The following is a 24,738-nucleotide window of genomic DNA, read 5'->3' as shown; positions in this document are numbered from 1 at the left end:
TTCGCTCATGTGATGAATACCTACTCATCCTTAAGACTGCGCTTGAACATCGCCTCCAGGACCTTTCCCTGCCTTTCGATGACTTTCCTTCTCTTTTCCCACCAGCAACACCCAGTAATTCCCCAGGTTTCTTGCAGTTGCTGTTGACTACAGGCTCCTCAAGGGGAGGAATTGTAGGTTTCGTTCACCAGTGTCTCCCCACTGGCCAGCACGTGGCAGAAACTCAGATATTGGTTGTGGGAAGAGGTGAAGACGCCTGGAGACCCACGCTGCTGGTGGAGGGAACAGCGTGAGCCCCAGAGCACGGTGGAAGGGGAGTTTAAGGATTGGCGAGTAGTTTGATTTGACTAAGGAAAGGGATATTGGGTTCGGGGGAGGAGAAGCTGGACCTGTACTTACATGTACTCTACTGCGTACAGGACAGTGCCTGAGAACACCGCTCGGAGCCAGGCTGCCTGGTGTACCTGTGGTGTTATCTATTGCTCTGTACAGATGCCCCCCAAATTTAGTGATGGAAACCCACCTTTTCGTGCTCACAGAGTCTCCGGGTCGGTAATTTGGCTGCGGCACGGTAGGAACAGCTGGTCCCTGGTGACGATGTCCGAGGCCTCAGCTGCGAAAACTCAGAGGCTGGGGGGTCATCAATAGCCAGGGGTTTGGAATCACCCGCAGGCTGTCACTCACACATCTGGTGGAAGATGCTAGCTGCCGGCCGGGACCTCAGCAGGGGCCAAAGCACCCCATGTGGTTTCTTTGCGTCATTCACCGTGGCTAGCGTTCCCCGAGAGCCAGGCAGGAGCTGTGTCACCATCTAGGACCTGGTCTCAGCATCACTTTTGCTATAGTCGCAAGTCTGCCCAGCGTCAAGAGGACGGAAAAGAGCCCCCGCATCCTAACGGGGGATGTCACATTTGGGACATGGGAAATGTCACATTGGGTCATGGGAAACACCATGGTTATCTTTTTTTCTTAAACATAATCTAGAAGTACATCGTACTGCTCAGGAACAACAAGCAAAACACAACAAATCACAAATTCGGTGGCATAAAACAACACACATTTATTTGGCCACTGTTTGGAGGTCCAAAGTCAAAAACAAGTTCCAGAAGGAACTGGAGCCTCCAGGGGAAATACTCTTTCAGCTTCACCTTCTAGAGTCTGCCTGCTCTCGTTGGCTCATGTCCCCTTCCTCCCCTCTCTCCAACCTCCTTCTCATCATGTCTCCTACTTCCTGTTCACCCTCTTGTCTCCTTGTAAGACCCGCTGTGATTACATTTAGGGGATAGCTGTCTTTTTAAATACAGTTTGCCACCCTAGGTTTGAATCCTGCTCTGCCATTTGCTGCCCATGTGACCTTCGGAAACTTACTTTACCTCTCGGTGCCTTTGTTTCCCCATCTGTAAAATGGAGATCACTCCCCCTAGAGCTGACGGGAGGCTTAAATGAGTTAACATGTGTGCAATACTTAGAACATTTCAAAAAAATTTTTTTAATGTTTATTTACTTTTGAGAGGGAGAGGCAGAGCGTGAGCAGGGGAGGGGCTTTTGAGAGGGAGAGGCAGAGCGTGAGCAGGGGAGGGGCAGAGAGAGAGGGAGACACAGCATCCGAAGCAGGCTCCAGGCTATGAGCTGTCAGCACAGAGCCTGATGCGGGGCTTGAACTCAGAGACCATGAGATCATGACCTGAGCTGAAGTTGGACGCTCAACTGACTGAGCCACCCAGGCGCCCCAAGAACATTTCATATTATGGGGGTGCCTGGGTGGCTCAGTTGGTTGAGTGTTTGATTCTGGATTTCGGCTCAGGTCATGATCGTAGGGTTGTAGGATCAAGTCCTGTGTCGGGCTCCTCGCTGAGTGTGAAGTCTGCTTAGGATTCATTCTCTCTCTCTCTCTCTTTCTCTCTCTCTCTCTCTCTGTGTCTCTCTTCCCCCACCCTCTGCACCTCTCCCGCGCTCATGCACTCTCTCTCTCTCTCTCTAAAAAGAGAAAAAGAACATTTCATATTAGGTAATATATGTATATTTGAAAATGAAAGTTTATACTAGTTTCCGTAGGCAGTGGGGAGTTGTGGAAGATCTTAGAATAAAAGAGTGTCACGGTGCGAAGCCTGCTGGGGTGTTTTACACTAGCAATCCTTCTTCCCTCAGAGTCTGCTCTGCATTCCGAAATGACGTCCAGGCTGAAGAGCTACGAATTCCGTGGGAACCATTTTCAGGTGATGCGGGGGGACTATGCACCTATCCTCCAGAAGGTGGTGGAGCACCTGGACAAAGCCAAGGTAGGGCTGGCTGAGGGCTGAGGCGTGCCAGCTCCAGATCCCTCTGGGCATCAGAGACAAGTCAGGACAAGTGGGTGGCCTGAGACTGACCGACCCTTGCTCCCCCCCAGGCATATGCAGCCAACAGCCGGCAGGAACAGATGCTGGCTCAGTACATAGAGAGTTTCACGCAGGGCTCCATCGAGGCCCACAAGAGGGGCTCCCGCTTCTGGATACAGGACAAAGGCCCCATCGTAGAGAGGTGAGGCACGAGCCTTCACCCCGGCTGCCCCCCTCCTGCCTGCCCCTTTTCTATCTCTGCCCTTTTCTCCCCCAGTTACATCGGGTTCATCGAGAGCTACCGAGACCCCTTTGGTTCCCGTGGAGAGTTTGAAGGTAACTTCTGGGAGAAGGGGGTCAGCTTACAAACCCTTATCCCATGTGCCCTGAGAGTTCTCCCCTCCCCCCTTGGCAGTAATAACAACAATAATCAGAACCAGTGTTGATGATTTACCACGTAGCCCTTAACTATATTAGCTCCTTTGGACATCATCGTCCCATGAGAATTGCTATCCTCACTGTACAGAGGTGGTTACGGAGGTTGGTGAGTGGCTAAGCCTGGAACCTCGGCTCTGAGCCACTTTGCTGTTCTGCCTTTGCTGTCTGGTCCAGAGCCCAGCTTTGCCACTCACCAGCTGTGTGACCTCCCCAGCTGTGTAAACCCAGAGATGAGCATCCCTCACTCCCTTTCAGGTGTCGTGGGAAGTGAGGTATTCTATGTAGGCTGTCAACGCAATGCCAGGCACATGAAAGGTGCTGGGTGAGTGGGAGCATAATTAACATCATGATTGTGAACTTGACTTGGCTGCTGTGATCCCAGGGCAGGTGGGAAGCTGCCTTAGCCTCCATGTCTATGCCCATATCCCCAGGCATCCAGCCTGAGGATTTAGACTTCTGTGCCAAGCCTTATCCTCCCCAGCCCCTGGAGATAGAGTCTGAAGCATCCAGCTGCTAGAAGCCAGAGAGATTAGCGTGGGAGGAGAGAGGAAAGCCCCAACAGCCCCTGGGGGCAGCTTAGATCTGAGCTCATAGATGCAGGCCGAGGGGGCAGGTGATGCAGGTACCAGAGGGGAGGACAGGTGTGTGCACCTGCAGCTTCTGTGCCTGGGTCCTGATTCTCCAGGCCTCTCTCAGGGTCAAGACCCCAGAATCTCCTAAGCAGCCTTGATCTCAGAGGCTCCCCTTTTTACCCCAGTTCATTGTGATTATTAGAGAACTAGTCCATGTTCGTGGTCACAAATTTTGAAAGTAGAGGAAAAAAAATCATCTGTGATTGCACCCACCTCAAGGTTAAAATTGGGAATGTACATTGTGATTTTCATTTTTATATAGAGCTGTAAATGTTTCAAAATGTGTGTGGGGAGATTTAAAAATTCATGTTGCTTGTAAGTAATTGGAACAATACCTAAGTATGTAGGATACAGTGTGAAATTTCTCCCCGTGACACTCCTGTCCAGAGGTCACCACTGTTCACAGTTCACTAAAGGTCTTTCCAGAGCTTTGTTTAAGCGCGCGTGCGCGCGCGCGCACACACACACACACACACACACACACACACACATACACACGCAACTTTTAATTCGTCCAGGTAAATGAGGTCATGCTGTATATATTGTTCTGCCACTTGCTTTTTTTACTGAATGTTTTGGATATCTTTTCAAATCAGTATGTATCGACCTACCATGTTCTTTTTATCTTTTTTACTTTTATTTTTTATTATTAAAACATTTTTTTTAATGTTTATTTCTTTTTGAGAGAGAGAAAGACAGACAGAGTGCAAGCAGGGGAGGGGCAGAGAGAGAGAGAGAGAGGCAGAGAGGGAGAGAGAGAGAGAGAGACAGAGCCTGACTCGGGGCTCAAACTCACGAACCGTGATGTCATGACCTGAGCCAAAATCGGATGCTCAACTGACTGAGCCACTCAGGCGCCCCAATATTCTTTTCACTTTTACTTATTTATTTTTTTAAGTAGGCTCCACACCCAACGTGGATCTTGAACTCATGACCCAAAGATCAAGAGTCACATGCTCTACCAACTGAGCCAGCCAGGCTCCCCCCATGTTCTTTTCAGTAGCTGCATAATATTATAATTTCCCATGACATTCAATATTGTGCTACACGTCTAACAGTTACATGGTGTGCCATCATATAGCCGCCCCTAATTTATTTAACCAGTCCCTGAGATTGCTTGTTCTTTAATATTTTATTATATTTTAAAAAATTTTTTTTAGCTTTTATTTATTTTTGAGAGACAGAAAGAGACAGAGCATGAATGGGGGAGGAGCAGAGAGAGAAGGAGACACAGAATCCGAAGCAGGCTCCAGGCTCTGAGCTGTCAGCACAGACCCCGATGCGGGGCTTGAACCCACGAACCCGTGAGATCATGACCCAAGCTGAAGTCAGACGCCTCACTGACTGAGCCACCCAGGTGCCCCTCTTCGTTATTTTAATCATCCTAGCTTCCTGGCCTGGTGTCAATTCCACCTGACAGAGTGGCTCCAGACAGGGAGGCTTCGTCCAGTCTAACCCTTGGCCAAGTTAATCCATTCTTTGTAAGAGCCTGACCAGGCAGTATTCTAGGCCAGTCCTTTCCAAGGTATAGTTCATGCAGGGTTAACACGAATTACACCATGAAGGGTTCAGTGCTAAGCAGCAAGGGGTCTTGCCTACAGGACTCTTCAGTACCTCTAATATGCAAACGTACATTAGGAATCTCTAAGAAGTTAGTGATAGAGCCTATAGTGGTATCCAAACTTATTTAACCAGGAAGCTCTTTCTTTATGAAGGCCTTTATAGAAACAGCATTTTATGGAGTACAACTTTAGGAACTGTGCTTTAAGCTGGGAACTCCTAGCTTAAAAACTCCTTTTTAAATCTAAAAGGATCAGCCCCAGCCCTCCTGCATAGCAGCCTCACCGTGCAAGTCAGATGCTCTAGCCATGCAGGACAGCTCAGTTTCTCCAAAAAGAAGAGCATCTTTTTTGTTCACGCGGTCCCTTCCACTGGGAATCCGATCCTTTACCCACCTCCCCCTATGTGCTCCCCGCGATCTCCTTTAAGATCCATCTCAGGTGTTACCCACTGAAGCCTTCTCCTTACAGCCCACCCACCCCAGTGACCTCCACGAAGGCAGGGCCAGGCCTGGGTCACTGTTCTCCCCACTGGCCGGCAAAGGGTATTGCACACAGCAGGCATTCAATACATGCGTGATGGCTGGAAGTGGGGTATAGGATCCCTCCCAAGCCCTGGCAGCCCACAGCCCCCCTCCTTCCCTGCAGGCTTTGTGGCCATGGTGAACAAGGCCATGAGTGCCAAGTTTGAGTGTCTGGTGGCAAGCGCAGAACAGCTGCTGAAGGAGCTACCCTGGCCCCCGGCCTTCGAGAAGGACAAGTTCCTCAGCCCCGACTTCACCTCCCTGGATGTTCTCACCTTCTCTGGCTCTGGCATCCCTGCTGGCATCAACATCCCCAACTGTGAGCTTCCTCAGGCCCCTGAAGCCATCACGGTATCCCCCCTGAGCCTCTAGGGTCACCCCTCCCCCTCACACACTCGCCCTGGCCACATGCTGCCCTAATCAGTTCTCCATCGCAGCCTGGTCCCCTTGTCTCGACTCCTTGTCTGTGGCCTTGATTTTTGCCCCTCTCCCGGTTCCCTCCCCGCCTTCTCCAGATGACGACCTAAGGCAGACGGAAGGCTTTAAGAACGTGTCACTGGGGAACGTGCTGGCTGTGGCCTACGCTACACAGCGGGAGAAACTTACCTTCCTGGAGGAGGATGACAAGGTGGGCACTGGCAGCCCGAGGGTCTGGGTTGGGCCTGGCCTGACCTCAGCTGACACGGGAAGGCAGAAGGGTCCTGGGCAGGGAGAGGAAAGAGCAGGGCCAACCACTTCCCAGCCTGGTGGCCCCGTGACTTGGCCTGTTTGCTCACCTGTCAAACAGTGGAGGCAATTCCTTCCTCCTGGGTTGTTGCAAGGGTGAGGTGGGCCATGCGGTGCCCTGTGCAGAGCCTGGCATAAAGTAGACGGCGGGCCCTCTGCCTGGCAGCAGGGGCATTAGTGGCTTTGCGGCTGTGGCGGGGCGGCAGACAGCGTGGGTCTCTACTTGCCTTGGCAGGACCTGTACATCCGCTGGAAGGGGCCCTCCTTTGATGTGCAGGTGGGACTGCACGAGCTGCTGGGACACGGCAGCGGCAAGCTCTTTGTGCAGGTGAGAACGCGCCTGCAGCTCCCCTCCCCCGGGATCAACTCCACCCTGGATGAGTCTGCTTCAGTCTTTGCGCTCAGGGGTTCTGGGTTAGCTGGGGAAAATGGCCCCTTAATGAGGGGAGTTCCTATCTCTCCCTCCCCTAAGATGTCCCAGGAGCCTCAAGGGTGCAGGGCCTGCAGGACAGTCCAGCTGCGGTCTGAACAGGTCTGAACAGGAAGACTTGCGAGGCTCAGGCCAGGGAAGCCTGCCCTGGGGGCGTGACTCAGATAGCCCCAGGGACAGGGAGGCTCCAAGGGGCAGTCTCTGGATGCGCCCAGTCCTGAGGCTGCAGCATGGTCTGTCTTTGTTCTGCTTACTGTTCCCTGGAGCCTGTACCTCTCCAGGTATTATGGGGAGTCACTTCTCCCCAGGGCAGCCCCTTCCTGCCAGCCGGCCAGAATGGCTGGAGCCCCTCTGACAACCACTCAGGGAGTATGGAGAAGACAGACAGCCTTTCTGCCAGGCTGAGAAGAGCCCATCCTGGACTGCTAGCATGGAACTGCACAAATGAGATGACCAGAGGCGGCTGGGGCCAGGACATTGGAGGGAGCGGGGTTCTGGGTTGGGCCTGTGCCCTGTGAGTTGGGGCACCTCACTGAGTGGGGAGGGGCTGGAGGTCAGGAGGATCCAGAGAGCAGCTGGTGGGGACAGCAGCCTGGCATTGGGCCCTGTCCAGGCTTTGAAGTCACAGGGAAATGTGGATAAATGTGGCCACGCTATGTCCTTGGATAAGTCAGTTCTCCTTAGTGAGCCTCATTTGGCCCATCTGCAAAACAGGGACCCTGACTCCTGCCACATGGGCTATTGTGAGGAATAAAAGCAAAGCCCTTGCCTGACACAGTAGGCCCTCTGAAAATAGGTGTTATTGTTGAGATAGTGTGCACGAAGGTTATGTGCTCTGATTCCACTTTGGGGCTGAGTCTCTGAGCCTGTTTCCTCCTCTGTGGACGAGGGTGATAGGACCTCCCGGGGGGGGGGGGGCAGTTATGAGGAATAAACAGCTGGTGCATAAAAGACACTTGGCACACGGAGTGGATAGCTTATTTGAGGCAGAGAATCACAGGCTGTGGGCTCTTCCAGCGTGGCAGGGGGCTGGGAAGCACATAGCGGGGCAGCAGCCAAGCTTTTTGGCCCATCCACTGATACATATCTGGGGTCTGGAGATCCTGGGTCTGGGTTTTCAAGTGACTGGGGGTTCTGAGAGGGCAGCCAGTGTCACAGGACTCAGGTTTGGAGGCAGCAGCGTGCGGATGGCCCTTGAATCCCCGGGCTGAAGTCCTGGGCTGGGGCAGAGGCAGCTTTCCCTCATTGCCTCCTGTCATGACCCTTCTGCAGGATGAAAAAGGAGCATTTAACTTTGACCAGGAAACAGTGATCAACCCAGAGACGGGGGAGCAGGTGAGGGCGGCCTCGGTGGAGCCCCAGGGTGCTGGGCTGGGCATGGCTGGGGGAGCAGCTGCCCCTAAGCCTGCTTCCTGGGCCTCCTCTCCCAGATTCAGAGCTGGTACCGGAGCGGGGAGACCTGGGACAGCAAGTTCAGCACCATCGCCTCTAGCTACGAAGAATGCCGGGCTGAAAGCGTGGGCCTCTACCTCTGCCTCAACCCCCAAGTGCTAGAGTATGAGCACCAGGCATGGGGGGTGGGCCTGCTGTGTAGACGGAGGGTGTGCTGGCCGAGGGGTGGGTCAAAACCCAGGCAGCCTCTGACTGGCCCTGCCACCACCCTGTCCCTCCACCAGGATCTTTGGCTTTGAGGGGGCTGATGCGGAAGATGTGATCTATGTGAACTGGCTCAACATGGTTCGGGCCGGGCTGCTCGCTCTGGAGTTCTACACCCCTGAGGTGTCTAGCTGGAGACAGGTAAGGACCAAGGTCAGGATTCTAGGTGTAGGGATTGGACAACCATATCTACCTACAAGGTAACATGAACTGGGTTTAATCCCAGACTCTACTGCCTGTGGTCGGCAGTGGGGAGGGGGGTGGGGAGGGTAAGTCACACTGCTGTGAGCCTCAGTGTCCCTGTCTGTGCAATGGGAGTAATAATCCCCCTGCCCCCTTCTGATGGCAAATCAGATGAGGTGATTTTACTATGACTGCTAATAGTTGACTTGTGTAGGACTTACTCCGTGCCACACACGTTTCTAAGCACTTTACCTGAATTGACTTATTTGTTCCCAGTGTCAACCTCAGGAGGTAGGTGTGTTATTACTCTCATTGTAGACATGAGCCAATGGGGGCACAAAGAGATTAAGTAACTTGTTGGTAAGTAGCAGAGCCAGGATTCAAATCCAAGCGGTCTGCCTCCAGAGCTTTAGGCTAGACTGGTCAGTTATGAGATGTGTTTCGGAAATAAGGTAAGCAGTAGGGACGTTTTTGAAAGTTATACAAGTATGTTCTAAGGAGGCGATCTTATGTCATCAAAAGAGCACACGTTTTTGTTTGTTTGTTTGTTTTTAATTTTTTTTTTCAACGTTTATTTATTTTTGGGACAGAGAGAGACAGAGCATGAACGGGGGAGGGGCAGAGAGAGAGGGAGACCCAGAATCGGAAACAGGCTCCAGGCTCTGAGCCATCAGCCCAGAGCCCGATGCGGGGCTCGAACTCACGGACCGCGAGATCGTGACCTGGCTGAAGTCGGACGCTTAACCGACTGCGCCACCCAGGCGCCCCAGAGCACACGTTTTAGAGTCAGGAAGCTTAGGTGTAAGTCCTTGCTCTCTGTAACAGCTGTGTGATCCTCAGCAAGTCAGTTCACCTCTCTCGGCCTCTGTTTTGTCATCTGTAAACTGGGGATCCTGATGCTCACTTGGTCCCACTGTTGAATGCAAACAAGATGTGGAGGAGAAGGTGCTTGGTGACCTGGACTGCGCGGGACCCCCGGAGACATCTGCTATCATCAGGGTGGGGTTTGGAGCAGAGAAAGGCATAGGGGTTGGTAAAGGGGAGCACAGGGCTCATGGTTCTGCCTGGGAATGGCCTTCCTATTTCCCAGGAAAGCCTGTCTTAAGGCCTGTCTTTCTGCACTTAAGGCAGAAAAAGGCCCACGGAATGAGGGAGAATTCAATGGTAAGAATTAATTGACAGTTAATGAGCACATACCGTATGTTAGGCCCAAGCTCTTGATATGTCTTCCATCAGGGTTGCAAATGATTCCTTTCTTCTTGGCTCTGGCAGGCCCACATGCAGGCCCGGTTTGTGATCCTGAGGGTCTTGCTGGAGGCTGGCGAGGGACTCGTTACTGTCACTCCCACCACAGGCACCGATGGGCGGCCAGATGCCCGGGTCCGCCTTGACCACAACAAGATCCGGTCTGTGGGCAAGCCTGCCCTGGAGCGGTTCCTCAGGAGACTTCAGGTAAGCAGGGCCCTCTTGCCCTCCAGACTTGCTCTCCAGCATCACCTTGTAGCCTTCCGATCATCCGTTTATTTATTAATTTATTTTTATTTATTTATTCAGTCATTCGACAAGTCTGTATACCGAGTGTTACCACGTGCCAGGCACTGAGATGAAGGGAAGGCTTACTGCCGAGAAGGGGAACAATAAACATGTGAACAATTAGTGAATGAGATCATTTCAGATCACGAAAAGACCTGTACAGGCAGTAAAACTTGCTGATGTGATAGCAAGCGAGATTGGAGGGGAAAGGGATGCAGAGCCCCCTTAGCCTGGGTGGTCAAGGAAGGCTTCTTGGAGGAGATGGTATTTAAGCTGGAACTTGAGTGGCAAGGAGGAACCTTGGCTGCGAGAAGATGTGAGAGCAGAGGAAACAGGAAGAACAACGTCTGGTTTGGGGATTGGAATGAGCTCCGTGGGTTGAGGGACAGGAGGAGGCCTGGAGTTTAGTAGGTAAAGGACAGTGGTCAACGTGGCCCTGGCTGCTCTCCCATGTCGGGATGCTTAGAGCCGGGACCTTTGGGGGTTCTGGTGTCAGCATTAACCAGCTGTGTGATTGGGGCAACATACTCTGCCTTGCTGGGCACCACTTTTCTCATGTGTTAAATGGGATACATTCCCTGCCTCACCTGGCAGGAATCACATGAAACGACATACTGAGATAAAATGTCGTGTTCTCCAAGCCAGCGTGACGTTAGGTGTGGTCCATGGATCACCAGCACCAGCATCACCCAGGAGCAGGCTACAAATGCAGATTCTTGGGCACCACCCCAGACCTGATTCAGAAGTTGTGAGAGCAGGGTCCAGGAATATGCATGTTTACCTGCCTGCTAGGTGAGTCTGACACTCAGCAAAGTTTCAGAGCCACTGAAGGCTCGCTCTTCATGGTGCAGCGACTGCCATTGGAGCGGGGTCCTGCCGGCTTTTTCAACCAGTAGAAGGCCCAGCTTTTCAATTCAGCAAATACCTCTGTGTTTATACTCCTGCCTATTTCCAGAAAGGCATTTTTTTTCTTTTTTCTTTTTTTTTAAAACAATGATGTATTATTTTATTTATTATTATTTTTTTTAACGTTTATTTATTTTTGAGACAGAGAGAGACAGAGCATGAACGGGGGAGGGTCAGAGTGAGGGAGACACAGAATCCGAAACAGGCTCCAGGCTCTGAGCCGTCAGCACCGAGCCTGATGCGGGGCTCGAACTCACGGACCGCGAGATTATGACCTGAGCCGAAGTCGGCCGCCCAACCGACTGAGCCACCCAAGCGCCCCAAGAAAGGCATTTTTTTAAATAAAAGATATTTGGCCGTTAAAGTAAAATTAGAAATTAAACGTCAGTAGATGCAAAATGCAATATGATGTCTTAGATTCTGGAATAGGAGAAGGCCATTAACGGGACAACTAGTGAAATCTAAATTAGGTCTAGAGTTTAGTTGTTAGTTAATGTACCAATTTTGTACAATGTTAACAATAGGAGACGCTGGGCAAGGGGCATATGAGAACTCTTTGTTTTATCTTTGCAGCTTTTCTGCATATCTGAATTATTCCAAAATAGTCTGTTAATAGTAATAGTAATAATAACAGCAACAACAAGTCACTAGGTGAAGGAGTCAAATCTCCCAAATCCTAGGCCAATATTGAACTGCGACTGAGTATTGAACAAGCACAAAGTGTTCCGTTCTAGGGACTGAACCAGTTCAGTCTCTGTATAAGAGGAATCATTCAGCAGGATGGACAGTGACCTCAGCAATAGTTTTACAGAAGAAACAGAATATGGAAGCATTTCTGGTGTGGCTCTTTGTTTTATTAGCCCCTTAGTAAAAGCCAAGAGGACAGCAAGGAGACCGCAAGCAGGGAAGATGAAGGCATTTCCGTAAGGAGAGGCTTCAGCCGGGGTCACACACACAGTCCATTTTGGCCCACCGTGTATTGTGAAAATTGGCAAGGTTCGGTATAAATCTGTATTTCTGTCTTCTTGGAAGGACTGGCATCAGTAGGCTCAAGTCCCATGTGAACAAGAGGCTGAAACTAAGCAGGAGCCACCATATTTGGACATCTGGGCATGGCAGGACTCTCCAGTTTGCCAGGTCTACTCCCTACTACCTATACCTGCCTTAGTCAGGTTTATGAAACCATCTGCCTCCCACTGGCATCCGTGTTACCAGCTCTCTGGTTTAAGCTCATGGGGTCTGACATGTCAGCTTGGTGAATGTGTGTTCAGTACTTCCGTGTGCTCAGTACTGTTGGGAAGACAGAAAGACAAGATGTTCTCTTTAACTGATCCCTCAGAGGTCCCCGTTGGTTTTCTTTACTAGAGCTAATAACCTTGTAACCCTGGGTCTAAGAGGAAGAGGCTTACCTGGTGGGAGCCCTAGCAGGAGTCCTACTTTGCCACCTGCAGATCGGCAGAAGTAAGGATCAGACCCACAAAATGTCAGATACTTGGAAAAGAGTCACATGGAACTCCCAGAAATAAACTATCCAGCCAATGAAACTAAAAATAGGCAGGTTAAACAAGTTTTAGATTCAGCTAAAGATAAAAGAAAATATACAGCAGGTAGCACAGAGACAAAGATAGAAATTTTGAAAGAGGGGCGTCTTGGTGGCTCAACTAGTTGAGCATCCAACTCTTGGTTTCAGCTCAGGTCATCTCACAGTTCGTTTTTGGGCTCTGCACTGAGCATGGCGCCTGCTTGAGATTCTGTCTCTCTTCCCCCCTGTCTCTCTCTCCTGCTCTGCTCTCTTTCTAAACACACACACACACACACACACACACACACACACACACACACACACACAACTTAAAAAGGGAAAAAAAAGAAAATTGAGAAGTGGAGAGTCATGGGAGACAATGTGAAAGGTCTAAGGAAGTAAACTGAAACTTTAAGAGGAAAGGAGAGAGAGGGGGAGGGGGAAGACATATTAGAAGAGATAATGGCTGAGAATTTCCTAGAACTGAGTAAAGACCCAATTCATAAGTCCATCAAGTTTTAGAATTCAGGGAGGAGAAGGAAATACATAGAAAATAGAAGGGGAAAAATCACAAATATAAGAGCAGACACAAAGGAGCTGAAATACAACTATGGAGAAGACCAACAAGTCCAAAGTTGATTATTTGAAAAGATAATAAAATCGACAAACATTTGACAAGGTTTGTCAAGAAAAAGAGCGAAGACACAAATAAAAGTAGAAACTTAAAGGGCACATAAGTACAAATATATCAGAAACTTACATCAATAAAATTCACAACTTTGTTGAAGTGGACAAATTCTTAGACAAATAAAACATACTGAAGTCCACTCATGAGTAGATGACTCGAATGGTCCTTCAGCCATTATAAAAATTAAATCAGTGATCTAAAGTCTTCATACAAAAAATACTAAGAGTTTTATAGGTGAATCCTTCAGACTATTCAAGTAACAGGTGGTATCAATCTTACATAAACTCTTCCAGATAATGGAAAAAGAGAGAATGTTCTCCACCTCATTTTATAATGCTAGTTTGACCTGGATACCAAAGTCAAAGATAGTTCCAAAAAGGAAAATGTAAATACCAAAATTCTAAACAAGATCCTAGCATACCAAATCTAGAAAATACCAACGTGGATTTATCCCAGAAATGCAAGGTTTATTTAGCATTAGAAAATACATTTATGAAAATTGCATGTTAACAGATTAAAAGAGAAAAACCACAATCATCTCAATAAATTTAGAAAAAGCTCTTAAAGACCCTTTATATCCATTTATGATAAAAAAAAAACCACCTCTTTAAAAACTCAAGAGTTTAGGGGCATCTGGATGGCTCGGTTGAGTGTCCGACTTTGGCTCAGGTCATGATCTCGCAGTTTGTGAGTTCAAGCCCCACATTGGGTTCTGTGCTGACAGCTCAGAGCCTGGAGCCTGCTTCAGATTCCATGTCTCCCTCTCTCTGCCCCTTCCCCACTCATGCTCTGTCTCTCTCTGTCTCTCAAAAATGAATAAACATTTAAGAAAAAAAAAATTAAAAAACCCAAAAACTCAAGAGTTGAAAAGCATTTTCTGAACTGATAAAGAATGTTTCAAAAAATGAAAATAGCTGTCAACTGTTGAAACACTACAACACTCCTTTTAAAATCAGAAAGAAGACCAAAATAAAATAAAATAAAAATTAGAAAGAAGACAAAAATGCTCCCTATTTCCACTTCTGATCAACAATTTACTGAAGGTCTTAGGTTTTGGAAGGAAACGAGAAGAAAAATGTAAAGTTGAGGCATTCAAAAGGAAGAAACAAAACTCTTTGTTGCAAATGATATGACTAGGCAAGCCAAACAAATCTACAAATTGTTGAAATTAATAAAGAGTTTCACAGGGTTGAATAAAGTCCCAAGAGGGTTTTTCATGGAACTTGACAAGCTGATTGCAAGATTTAGATGGAAGCATAAGTGATCATGATGAAGAGCCAAGGCAGTCCTGAAGCAAAACCAGTTGGGGGACTCATTCCATCAGATACCAAAATTTATTCTAAGATTATTAAGTTCATTATAGCCCTAGGGCAGGAATAGACAAACTGACCAGTGGAATGAACCAAGAACCAGGCATTGACTCTCGTAGATGATAGAAGGGACATGGTAGGCCACTGGAGAAGGGAGGGACCATTTAATAAGTCATGCTGAGACAACAGGTTCTCCTTATGGAGAGCCAAACTGGATTTCTACCTTCTGCAATACATAGTCAACACCACGAGATTAAAGTCTTACATAGGAAAGGCAAACTTTTAAACTGGGAGAAGAATATCTTTATGACCTCATGGTGAAGGAGAATTTCTCTAAGCACAAGAAGCACCAGCTATCAGGGAAAAGATCAGTCCTTTTAACTACATTCAAAATAGCTGGGGCGCCTGGGTGATTCAGTCGGTTGAGTGTCCGAGTTTGGCTCAGGTCATGATCTTGCGGTCTGTGAGTTCGAGCCCCGCATCAGGCTCTGTGCTGTCAGCTCAAAGCCTGGAGCCTGCTTCGGATTCTGTGTCTCCCTCTCTCTCTGCCCCTCCTCTGCTCATGCTCTGTCTCTCTCTCTCAGTCAAAAATAAATAAAACATTAAAAATAATAATAATAAAAAAAGAATCTTTTCCATTTAAAAAAAAAAAAATAGCTTTGGGATGCCTGGGTGGCCCAGTTGGTTAAGCGTCTGACTCTTGGTTTCGGCTCAAGTCGTGATCTCACAGTTAGTGGGTCAGGCTCCACACAGATAGTGCAGAGCCTGCTTGGGATTCTCTCTCTCCCTCTCTCTCTGCCCCTCCCCACCTGAAAATAAATAAATAAAAACTTTAAAAAGTAATTGGCTTTTATTGGAGAACCTGGCTGGCTAAGTCAGTGGAGGGTGAGGCTGTTGATCTCAGTATTGTAAATTTAAGCACCATGTTGGGTGTAGAGATTATTTAAAAAAATAAAACCTCTAGGGGCTCCTGGGTGGCTCAGTATGTTAAAAGTCTGACTTTTGATTTCAGCTCAGGTCATGATCTCACAGTTCATGGGGTCAAGTCCCACTGTCTACACAGAGCCTGCTTAGGATTCTCTGTCTCCCTCTCTATGCCCTTCCGCTGTATGCATGTGCTCTGTCTCTCTCTCAAAATAAATGAATAAACATTTAAAAGTTAAAAAATAAGATAAATTTAAATTAAAAATTAAATCTTTAAGATTAAACTAAAAATACAAATAAAAGGGACACCTGGATGGCTTAGTCGGTTGAGTGTCCAATTTTGGCTCAGGTCAATCTCGCAGTTTGTAGGTTCAAACCCTGTGTCGGGCTCTGTTCCGACAGCTCAGGGCTTGGAGCCTGCTTTGGATTCTGTGTCTCCCTCTCTCTCTCTGCCTCTTCCCTGCTCACATTCTGTCTCTCTCTCTCTCAAAAATAAATAAACATTAAAAAATTAAAAAAAAATAGCTTTTACTCATCAAAAGTTACCATAAATAATGTGAGAAGATGAATCTTAAACTAAGATAGGGTATTTACCACATGTGTATTAACAAAAGGTTAGTATTTAAATAAAGAAAGAACTTAAAAAAAAAAAAAGGTGAAGAAAGGACAACCCAACACAAAAATAAGCAAAACTCATGAACTGGAGAGGAAAATGAATGATGCCTCGACTTCTGGGAAGACGTTCAACCTCTTGAGCAATCAGGAAAGCACAGCTTAACCCACATGAGGTTTATACCACTAGCTTGGCAAAAATGAAGAACTGCCAACACCAGCCGGGTATACCAGGTGGTCAGGACTGCCAGCCACTGTTTCTGGGAGCATCGCCTGGTCCAACAACTTTGGAGAACAAGGTGGGCTCATCTAAGATGGAGCATTCCCCTGACCTCTAGACAAATGATTCTCCTAGAGAAATCTGCATCTGTTCATTCTGTTCAGCAGGAGATACAAAGGGTGTCAACAGCGGTGCCAAATGGCAAACAGCACAAGCTGCCCATCAGCATGGGAAGAGATTAAATTGTTTGTGTTTATAAGTGGAATACTGGACAGCAGTGAGATGGGTGAACTATAGCTACAGATGAATCTCAGACATAAATTGAGCAGAAAAAGCAAATCATAGGACATAAGCCAAAGTTAAAATAACATGGTTGAGAGCAGAATTTAGGGAACACAGGGGAACGATAAGCACAGAATCGGGGACTATATCCTCAGACAGGAAGCCCCAGGATGCAGTCAAGAAGGGAGCTAGCTAACTTGGGGTGCCTGGCTGGCTCAGTCGGGTAGAGCATGTGACTCTTGATGGCATAAGTTAGCCCCATGTTGGGCATAGAGCCTACTTAATTTTTAAAAATTGGGGGCATCTGAGTGGCTTAGTCAGTTGGGTGTCCAACTTCAGCTTAGGTCATGATCTCGCGGTTTGTGGGTTTGAGCCCTGCATCAGGCTCCATGCTGACAGCTTAGAGCCTGGAGCCTGCTTCAGATTCTGTGTCTCCCTCTTTCTCTGACCCTCCCCTGCTCATGCCCTGTCTCTCCTCTCTCTCAAAATAAATAAACATAAAAATTTTTTTTTTCTTGGTGTGGGGGCACCTGCGTCAGTTAAACGTCTGACTCTTGATTTCAGCTCAGGTCATGATCTTATGGTTCATGGGTTTGAGCCTCACCTCAGGTTCCATGCTGATGGTGCAGAGCCTGCTTGGGATTCTCTCTTTCTCCCTCTGTCTCTGTCCCTCCCCTGCTCATGTGCATGCTCTCTCTCTCTCAAAAATAAATAAATACTTTTTTAAACATTTAATTTTTTAAAAAAAGGAAGGAGCTAAGTCAAGCTGGGTGCTGGTTGCATGGGTGTCTTATTATTTTTTATAACCTATGTATTACATTGTTTATGACCCATATGTTATAACCTAATATATATACTATATATTTTGTGTATGTGAAATAAAAAAAAAAAAAGCGATGGTAATGCTTTCTCTGTCCACAGCTCAAATGAGACAACCAAATGAGAAATACTCGCTTCACTTTACTGGGCACTTACTATGAGCTAAGCCCTTGATCTACATTTCTCACATATTCAGCACAGTAACACCACGAGAGAGCAGATACTGTCCAGGGCTGGGCACAGTTGGCTGCAGCCCCTGGCAAAGCCCCATGGATGCAGGGGAGGTGCCTGTCATAGGCACTGATTCTTCCTGCCTTCCCACAGGTGTTGAAGTCCACGGGAGATGTGGCCGGAGGCCGGGCCCTGTATGAGGGGTACGCAGCGGTCACTGATGCACCCCCTGAGTGCTTCCTCACCCTCAGGGATACCGTGCTGCTCCGCAAGGAATCTCGGAAGCTCATCGTTCAGCCCAACACTCGTCTTGAAGGTAACAGACTGCTGAGCCTCCTTTGATGGGGGGCCATTCAGGGCCCCATGAGAGACGAGGCCTGGAACCAATCCCTGGGCTCAGGCTACCTGAAGTGACTCCTGCCTCTCTCCCTCCCTGCCACAGTCAAACCCCAGGCCAAACCCCAGGCCGAAACCTCAGCATCTACCACCTCCCTGCTACACACACGGTTGTGCTGCTTATAAGACAGTGACTGGAGGTTTGAGGAAGGCCAGCAGAGCAGGGGCTAGTGGAACAGACAGACTTCAAGCTTATGGGAGGCCAGGAATAGTCCTGGAGAATCAGGCCTCTCGGTGCCTGGGGATGAGGAGAGGTCAGGGCAGGCAGTGAGCTGGAACCCTGCAGGCTGGTGGAACTCTGGGGACAAGGTGACTCTGTAGAGCCCAGCAGAGAGATCAGCAGCCCCATGGTCCCTCTCCCTCCTCAAATGATAATCCTGTTTCCAGAAGCCTTGACCCTGTCTGCACTGCACTTGTACCTGTTGTATTAGAGGCCCCTGGGGTCCCAGCCCGCTGCTGCATTCACTTTCCGCTCCCCTCCTGACCCATCGTTCCTGACTCCTGTCACATGAGTTAGTGCCATACAGTGGTTACCACATGAGCTTCAGAGCTGTTCTGTGACCTTGGCCTAATCATTTAACCTCTCTTGGCTTGGGTGTCTTCAGTCATAGAGCCAGTGTTGGTTGTGTGCTGACACTGTAGTAAACCTAAATTAAGTACTCTCTTCAAGCTCTTAGTGCTTTCCTTGGATTAACCCTTTAAATCCTGACCATAGCAGTGCCTGGCTGGCTCTTGAGGTCATGAGTTCAAGTCCCACTTTGGGCATACAGCTTACTTAAAAATAAAATAAAAATAAATCCTCACACCCTAACCCAATGAGGTAGGTATTATCCCCACTTTACAGTTAAGAAAACAAGCACAGAGACTAAATTGTTCAAGGCTTACAGCTCTTTACTAGAAGAACCAAGAGCCGAATTAAGAGTGCTCCTCACTACCAGAGTCATGGGCAGTCGTGAAGGCTAAATGAAATAATTACCTCCGACTGGCAAGGAAAACACATTTAAGAGGCTTATTTCCAACTCTTCACGCTGCACTCCAGAGGCTCCAGGGGATTTGGCCCGGACCCCTAGCAGGCCTCTGGGACCCCTCTTCCCTGACTCACTGGCCTCCAGGTTCATGGCCTTTCCATTTCTCCAGCCCCCTGAGCTTGCCCCCTGAGGCTGCCATAGCCTTTGCACTCAATGTTTCCTCTGCTGGGTACAATCCTCCCCCAATCTTTGGTTGGTCCTTCTTGTCATTTTGGTCTCTGTTAAAATGGCACCTCCTGGCAGAGGCTGTCCTTGACCCCTCAACCTAAAGTGATTCCTTCATGCATTGTCACTCTTTGCTATTTTCCTTGCCTGCCTTGCCTCCATGTCAGCGAAAATGGCATATCCCCAGCAAGTAGCTAGTATAGGGCCTGGCACACAGGAGCTGCTCAATGCATGTCAAATGAGTAATCATGCCAGACACATAATAAATGCTCATTACAACAGCATTGCTCTGCTTGTCCAGCCCTATGTGGGCCCTTGGGGATGGAGCAATGAATCAGACCCAGGCCCTTGCCTCAAGAGTTCACGGTCCATTAGGAATAAGGCCTAGAGAGAAATGATCACACCCAGGGAGTGTTAATAAGCACCCAAGAGGCCCAAACGGTGATCTGAACACTTAGAGAAGGTCACATTCACCTTCAGGGGAATCGGTGAAGCTTCTGGGGAAGAAGTGGTTAAACTAAGCCTGAAGAGCAGGTTGGATTTTCAAAGATATGGTGGTGGTGGTGGTGGTGGTGACTAACTTCTGAGGACTTTTATGTGGCAGTCACTGGGTAAAAACTTCCTGTGATTAACTCCCAGCAACCCACTGAGGAAGTTATTACCCCTATTGAGACACAGAGGAGCTGTGTATTTGTCTGAGGTCAACAGTTAGTGGGTGGCGGAACCAGGATTTGAACATGGGCTGTCTGAACCCAAAGCCTGTGGTATTAGCTACATACACCCCGCAATGCCACAAGAGCACAACAAGGTTCTATGAGTGGTAAAGCATTGGAAGTATGTTGGAGGGAAATTCTTCCCATGAGTATTCAGGGGACCCCCAGAACAGCCTGTGAGTTATATAGGTGCCCTTTTAACTCTGATGGGTTCAGAGATAACGATGCTAGTGATACCTAGCACTTGTTGGGCATTTACTCCATGCATTATCATATTTCTCTTTTCATTTTAGAGAGAGAGTGCACAAGTGGGGGAGAGGGGCAGAGGGAGAGAGAGAGAATCTTAAGCAGGCTCCATGCTTAGCATGGAGCCTGACATGGGGCGCAATCCCATGACCCTGGGATCATGACCTGAGCAAAGTCAGATGCTCAACCGACTGAGCCACCCAGGTACTCCTGTGCATTGTTGTATTTAGTCACCATAGCTTCTTGAGAGAAGAGGTACTATGCTCATTCCCATTTTATAGATGAGGAAAGTGAGGCTTAGAGAGCTTGTGAAATGTTCCCAAGGTCCCACAGTAGTCAGAGATGAAGCAGTTGCTGGACTGTAAGCTTTTGGAGGTCAAGGACTATCTGTCTAACCTAACATGGCACTAGAGTATATACTCATTAAGTGAATGAATGAATGAATGAGTGAATGAGTGAATGAGTGCAGCAATTTATTGACTACTCCCCCTTTAACACTTCCTTCTTAATAGTTATTGACTCTCCCCCTTTAGATTAGAGTCAATTTATTGACTACTCCCCCTTTAACACTTCCTTCTTCATAGAGTTATTATAAGGATGAAATCGATAATAAAACACCGAGCACGATTCTTGGCACCTGGTAACTACCTGCTTCTATGATTATGATTATCTGCTTCCCTATTAAGACCTTTCCCTGTTGCTGTTTTTTTTTTTTATCCTCCTCCCCAGGCTCAGAAGTGCAGCTCCTCGAGTATGAGGCCTCGGCTGCTGGTCTCATCCAATCCTTCTCTGAGCGCTTCCCAGAGGACGGGCCCGAGTTGGAGGAGATCCTCACCCAACTGGCCACAGCTGATGCCCGGTTCTGGAAGTGCCCCAGTGAGGCCCCATCTGGCCAGGCTTGAGACCGATTTATGCAGCTCCTCCCTCAACTCCATCAAACCACGTGTATGCTAGGGGAGGAGCAGGAGCTCAGACCTTGGTGCTACCTCAGCCGAGGGTGGTGACACTAACCTCTTCCATTTGTCAGCACTTTCCAGTTTACCAAGTGCTTCTCCTGTGTTATCTCATTTGATCTGCACTGCCCTTGGTAGAGTGGGCAAGGCCAGGCTCCTTATTCTGCTTGCCAAGTGAGGGAATGGAAGTTGTGAGAAGTGACCTGTCTAGATCCTGCAGGACTCAAAACCTCTCCCAGTCCAGTGCTCTTCATGTATTACTTTTATAACCAGAAAAATAAATACTAGAAACAACCACCATCTTTGTGATCTGTGTGAATCCTCGCGTTTGCCTCACTTCTCATTTGTTCCCAGGAGGGTAACGGGAGCCCTGGGGAAGGGAAGGAAGGTCAGTTTTAGGCTCCCCTCTACAATAGGATTTTGATATCACCTCTAGATGGTACAAGACAAACACGAAGAGGAACATAGAACCATTTTTGCAGTCCTCCTTTGTGGCATTTCCTATATTTTAAAATATTACAGGAGGGGCGCCTGGGTGGCTCAGTCGGTTAAGCATCTGACTTCAGCTCAGGTCATGATCACGCCATCCGTGAGTTCGAGCCCCGCGTCGGGCTGTGGGCTGATGGTTCAGTGCCTGGAGCCTGTTTCCGATTCTGTGTCTCCCTCTCTCTCTGACCGTCCCCCCGTTTATGCTCTGTTTCTCTCTGTCTCAAAAATAAATAAACGTTAAAAAAATTAAAAATAAAATAAAATATTACAGGAGACTAAAAACTATAGAAACTCTCAACGTCAGTCATCCTAGGATTTAATCTCTTAACCCCGTGTTTTGTTTCTCCGAGCCCAGACCGCTAGAGCAAGATGGGAAGAAAGGACATAGAACCTTTCCAGCCCGGTTAACCATGAGGATGAAGAGGGTAAGCAGTTACTCTCACTGCTCATAAACACTAGAAGGGCTTCCCTCCAGGCCTTGAGGCCAGAGGGTCCTGTCAATAACCCAGAGATTCCAGGGCCCCCAAGTTCAGGCTGGGAAGGAGCAAAGGTAAAACCTATGAGCTGGGACGAGAGACTGCGCCTCAGCAGCCAGAAGCTCAACCGAGTGCAGCGTCTGCCCCACGGCGACCTCCCTGCCCTGGGCCGGAAAGCTGAGTGCCCGGAACCTTTGTACGCGCGCTTCCCGCAGCCCGGGCGTTATTGGGCGTTGCGCGGCGGCTGACCGAAGCCGGTTGCCAAGGCGACGTCTGCGAAGATGGCTGCTGCGTCTTCGTCTGATTCCGACTGCGGCCGAGCTGAGAGGTGAAGGCCGGGGTCTTCGAGGCCTCCTTTCCTATAAATGTAAAGAGGGGGTCTTGGGCCCTGGGATCTGGGCACCTGCGGTTCTCGGAAGGCACCGGGTGTCCTTGAACGGATTTTAGGGATCAAGTAGGGAAACTGAGGCCCAAGGAGTGAATATGCGTGTGTGTGACTCGGGGTCACTCAGGGAGCCTGTGGTGGAGCCTGGACTTGGACCCAGAGGTTCTGTATCCCCATTTCAGAGCGCCCTACACACTTCACTCTGAGACTAGCCCCCTCAAAGTTTTCTTACTCTCCCTTGGGACTCAGCGCCCAACTCTTTCCCTCCTCTCCCAGCAACGAGGCCAGTTCGAAATGGCTGGACGCACACTACGACCCCGTGGCCAACATCCACACCTTTTCCAGCTGCCTGGGTGAGTCTGTGGGACCAGGAACCCCTGCTTCTGGGTGGGGGGAGTGGGGTGGGGTGGAGGGGTCAAATAATGGTTCTGTAGTGAAGCCTCAAAGCTTCTGAAACCCCGGTTTATGGCCCTTTTGTGTTTTCCAGCGCTGGCAGATTTGCATGGGGATGGGGAGTACAAGGTAAGCATATGCCCTCAGCTGAAAGAGAATTGGGGGGTGGGGAGATATCAGAAATGAGGTTTCCTGATGGCTCCAAAGAAGTTCAGCATAATCTGGAGCTCATGTACCCTGAAAAAGTACATTTAGTGTTAATTTTTATTTTTATGTGGATAGTGAAGAGAACTTGTTGATTTCAGAATACAGACTGCAGAAAGCAAAGCAGAACAAAATGCTGCTGGGGATTCTACCAAGACAAAGCCTCTTAATTTTGTTAACTTGACATAATTCCTTGCTGGAAGGGCACATCCGATGGTTGGGAGTGGGGCGTTGGAATTTGGAGAGCAAGTAGAAGGGAAGGAAGAGAGAGCTTTATGTTTATTAAAAGGGCAAGGGGCATCTGATTGGCTCAGTCGTTGATGTCCGACTGTTGTTTTTGGCTCAGGTAGTGATCCCAGGGTCATGGGATGGAGTTCCACCTAGGGCTCTGCACTGAGTATAGCCTACTTGGGATTCTGTCTCTCTCTTTTTCTGCTCCCTCCACTGCTTGCATGCTCTCCCTCTCTCTAAAATAATAAATAAATAGGGGCGCCTGGGTGGCTCAGTTGGTTAAGCATCCGACTTCAGCTCAGGTCATCATTTCATAGTTCATGGGTTTGAGCCTCACGTCAGGCTCTGTGCTGACACCTCAGAGCCTAGAGCCTGCTTTGGATTCTGTGTCTCCCTCTCTGTCTGCCCCTTCCCTACTCATGCTCTGTCTCTGTCTCTCAAAAATAAGTAAACATTAAAAGTTAAAAATATATAATGAGCATAGATTTTAAGATTAGCCATGAGTTACTAATTCTTGAAACTGGATGGTGAGTACTTGGGGATTCATTATATTAATCTCTCTGCTTTTGTATATGACTGAAAACTTTAATAAAAAGGTTAAGTTGTAAGTTTAATAAAAACATAAAGATAAATAAAATATAAATAAATAAATTTTAAAATTAAAGGTCAGGTTTTTAAAAGGTTGAGAAATATTTTGGGCTAAGTGGGTTAGCATATATTGAGTGTCCATTTCTGGACTAGACCCTTTTTGAACATTTTCACATACATACATACATACATATTTATTCCCAATTTGTTAATGGGAAAATAGATTCAGACTGAGTAAGCTTAGTGAGTTTGTAAAAAGTGGCAGACCTGGGTCTGGTTGCATTCCCAGTCATGTGTTTGTTCCACTATGGCTCAACCATGGGCACTGAACCCACAGTGGGCATGTTATTTGGGCAGTTAGAAGACAGGTCTGGAACCCTACCCTTCACGGAGAGTACAGGAGAATTTGGTGGACATATGCCCCCAATTCCTGTCCTTAAAGCATTCTGCAACTTGGCAAGTGTGCAGTGAACCTCTACTGTGTGTCAGGCATTGTGCAGACTCTAAAGTCAGAAATGAATCGGGTGCCTGGGTAGCTCAGTCGGTTGGGCATCGGAGCGGCTCAGGTCATGATCTCACAGTTCGTGAGTTCAAGCCCCACATCGGGCTCAGTGTTGACAGCTCAGAGCCTGGAGCCTGCTTCAGATTCTGTGTCTCCCTCTCCTTGCCCTTCCGCTGTTCACACTTGGTCTCTCTCTCAAAAATAAATAAAGACTTAAAAATTAAAAAAAAAAAAAAAAACTATGCTTAAAAAAAAAAAGAAATGAATCAGTACACAGTCGGGAAGAGATACAGACACTGCCCTTAATTTATCCATCAATATGGACTGAATACCTAGTGTGTGCTTGGCACTGGATTTATAGCAGTGAAAGTTATAGAAATCACAGCTCCAATAACTAATGTGAAATATTCGATGCTTTTGTGAAATAACTTTTAAGAGCTAGTTTGTTGATTCCCAGAATCTAGCCCAGTGCCTGGCCCAAATTGGGTACTCAGTAAATTTTTATGGAGTAAACAA

At 48.1% G+C, this 24,738-nt stretch overlaps 2 protein-coding genes across 12 annotated transcripts in view; both read left to right on the top strand.

Moving 5' to 3' along the window:
* DPP3 (dipeptidyl peptidase 3) overlaps positions 1-21,251 on the top strand; it is a 36,032-nt gene extending 14,781 nt beyond the window's left edge. For all 6 annotated transcript variants that reach the window (XM_047878464.1, XM_047878463.1, XM_047878467.1 and 3 more), the window contains exons 7-18: positions 2,149-2,279; positions 2,390-2,520; positions 2,596-2,654; positions 5,596-5,790; positions 5,987-6,099; positions 6,433-6,525; positions 7,900-7,962; positions 8,058-8,182; positions 8,304-8,424; positions 9,739-9,918; positions 17,607-17,769; positions 20,731-21,251. In XM_047878464.1, coding sequence (XP_047734420.1) covers positions 2,149-2,279; positions 2,390-2,520; positions 2,596-2,654; positions 5,596-5,790; positions 5,987-6,099; positions 6,433-6,525; positions 7,900-7,962; positions 8,058-8,182; positions 8,304-8,424; positions 9,739-9,918; positions 17,607-17,769; positions 20,731-20,903 — 1,547 coding nt within the window. In that variant the 3' untranslated portion in view covers positions 20,904-21,251. The remainder of the gene's footprint in view (positions 1-2,148; positions 2,280-2,389; positions 2,521-2,595; positions 2,655-5,595; positions 5,791-5,986; positions 6,100-6,432; positions 6,526-7,899; positions 7,963-8,057; positions 8,183-8,303; positions 8,425-9,738; positions 9,919-17,606; positions 17,770-20,730) is intronic.
* Positions 21,252-21,884: 633 nt separating this feature from the next.
* Positions 21,885-24,738, top strand: part of BBS1 (Bardet-Biedl syndrome 1) — a 20,833-nt gene continuing 17,979 nt past the window's right edge. For 2 of the 6 annotated variants that reach the window (XM_047878298.1, XM_047878297.1), the window contains exons 1-3: positions 21,887-22,247; positions 22,581-22,657; positions 22,792-22,826. In XM_047878298.1, the coding sequence (XP_047734254.1) occupies positions 22,599-22,657; positions 22,792-22,826 (94 nt within the window). In that variant the 5' untranslated portion in view covers positions 21,887-22,247; positions 22,581-22,598. Of the gene's footprint in view, positions 22,287-22,553; positions 22,658-22,791; positions 22,827-24,738 lie in introns of all 6 variants that reach the window. The other 4 variants (XM_047878301.1, XM_047878296.1, XM_047878299.1 and 1 more) reach the window with 4 other exon arrangements.

The sequence above is a fragment of the Prionailurus viverrinus genome, chromosome D1 (genome assembly GCF_022837055.1).
Source record: "Prionailurus viverrinus isolate Anna chromosome D1, UM_Priviv_1.0, whole genome shotgun sequence".
Lineage (NCBI taxonomy): Eukaryota > Metazoa > Chordata > Mammalia > Carnivora > Felidae > Prionailurus > Prionailurus viverrinus.
The sequence above is the reverse complement of the archived record's forward strand: the minus strand, read 5'-3'. Positions and strand labels throughout refer to the sequence as shown.